Genomic DNA, 2,143 nt, shown 5'->3' with positions numbered 1-2,143 from the left:
CCTTCATCAGATTTGTGAGTGATATGATTTTGGTGAAGTATTCTCCAATTGTGTCACCATCTCTCATTTGTAGTAATTCGTATTCCCTCCTCAAAGTTTGGAGCTTCACCTTCTTTACTTTTTCTGCACCAGCATAGCATTTTTCAAGGCTGTCCCAAGCTTCTTTTGTTGTCTTTGCATTGGAAATCTTCTCAAAATTCGATTCATCCACACATTGAATTATATCAAGCACTTCTTGATAACCAAACAAAACCTTCATCTGTATGCGCCATCTCTCATAGTTCTTGTTGTCCAGGATGGGTAATGTCATTGTAAAACCACTATTTGTAGCCATGGATTGAACTGATAGGTTTCCCTTTTCCCACTGATCCAGGAATCGAAGAAAGCTCTTGATACCACTGTTGGTTTGCTTACAACAAAACAGAAGAAAGAAAAAGGAGTAGCAGAGAATGAAAGAAAACGTGTTGTAGAGAAGAAATTGAACAACAAGATTAGTTATGAAGATGAAGAAGATGATGAATATAGAATAGAGAATGTGAGAGGTGAATGAACTATAAGGAATCTTATTGCATTAAGCAATTCAACAATTACAACCATACTTTCCTTTTATAGCACCAATTAACTAACTAAACTTTCTAAAAACAGAAAGTTCCTACTAACTACATTAATTAACTAAAATGAATTACAAAATCACAACAAGCTTTTACAACATACGTTGTGAAACACTAACATTTCTTTTTATATACGTATCATTGTGTCTAATATACATCTGAAAGTATCACTCTGTCATACATATTATCTTAGATCTTGAGTTTAGAAATATTTATATCGACTCCAACATTTATTTAACATGTTTTAGACACTCAGGTAATGCATATTTGACACTTAGCTAGTTGACATACTAAATTGTCCATGCTAAAACATTATCATAGATAGAAATAAAAAACATAACATATATATTGATAATGCAAGAAATTTTTAAACTGATATTTCATCATATTAATCATTAACTCTTAAATAAAATTAATAAAAATAAATCATGAATAATTGATTGATTGTGTAAAAAAATTATACATTCATATTACATAATTTTTTTTTATGTAATATGAATGTATAACTTTTTTACTTTAAATCATAGACGGAGCGAGCTTACATAAAAATAAAAGTAATAAACTTTATGGGTGGAGTTTACATGGTATGAAAGACACGTGAATTAAGCAATTGTAAAGTTGCCATATGTGTCATAATGACTAATGGTAAATTTAATATGTTACATTTTAAATTTTTAGAATATACTTATATGATTTGTATTTATGTTATTATTAATTAATATTTAGTGCTTTCAAAGTTACAGTCAGAATGTACCAAAAAAGTCACGGTCAGATTGTACCAAAAAAGTCACGGTCAGATTGTACCAAAAAAGTCACGGCCAGTGTATGTGTATTGCTGGTAAAACCGTGAAAATGGTGCCATAATTAATAATTTTGGCTCTTTTTTTAGGTTGCTTAGTTTGTGTCTCTATGTTATAGGATGACTAACTTAATTTTGTTATTATATATTGAGTGTTTCACTTCAATATTCTTGATATCACCTCTTTTACAATGGCATTTCATAAGAGAAAATCAGGTGACGATTCTGTTGTTACCGTAACTTGCAATAATTGTAAATGACACAAAATAATATTTATTTGCCGAGTCACGACCAAGTCGCTCTCTTTAAGGTGTTTCGTGGCACTGTCCAAAATGTGCAAGCAGACTATCAACCATGTCGTCCCCAGGATAAAAAAGCTCAGATCTCTGTTATCGAATTCTTACTGCACTGTAAGAACTGATCTCGAATACACCCACAATACTGACTACCAATGTCAGTTCTCGAAATCCCACAATATGGCTACCTATGCCAATTCTTAACCCACAATACTGACTACCAGTGTCAGTTCTCGAAATCTCACTTTGGTTGTTTGTGCCAATTCTTAAGTGCCACGGAAAGAAAGGGGGAGAAGGTTGCCGAAAATGCGTCGACAGAGTATTAGGGGGGAGAAAGAAAAGTTGAGAGGAAATGCCTTCAACTTGGTGCAAGTTATAATGAGGGATTTATAACATGAGATTTTTCTCATGTTCCTCATTTCTCCCATGTGGGACTT

The 2,143-nt window shown here is 32.5% G+C and overlaps 1 protein-coding gene across 1 annotated transcript in view; it reads right to left on the bottom strand.

Annotated features, from left to right (window-relative positions):
- LOC109333972 overlaps nucleotides 1-334 on the bottom strand; it is a 1,170-nt gene extending 836 nt beyond the window's left edge. Inside the window, exon 1 of the mRNA XM_019569548.1 lies at nucleotides 58-334. Coding sequence (XP_019425093.1) covers nucleotides 58-334 — 277 coding nt within the window. The remainder of the gene's footprint in view (nucleotides 1-57) is intronic.

The sequence above is a fragment of the Lupinus angustifolius genome, chromosome LG19, assembly GCF_001865875.1.
Source record: "Lupinus angustifolius cultivar Tanjil chromosome LG19, LupAngTanjil_v1.0, whole genome shotgun sequence".
NCBI classification, from domain to species: domain Eukaryota; kingdom Viridiplantae; phylum Streptophyta; class Magnoliopsida; order Fabales; family Fabaceae; genus Lupinus; species Lupinus angustifolius.
This window is presented reverse-complemented; position numbering and strand designations above follow the sequence as displayed.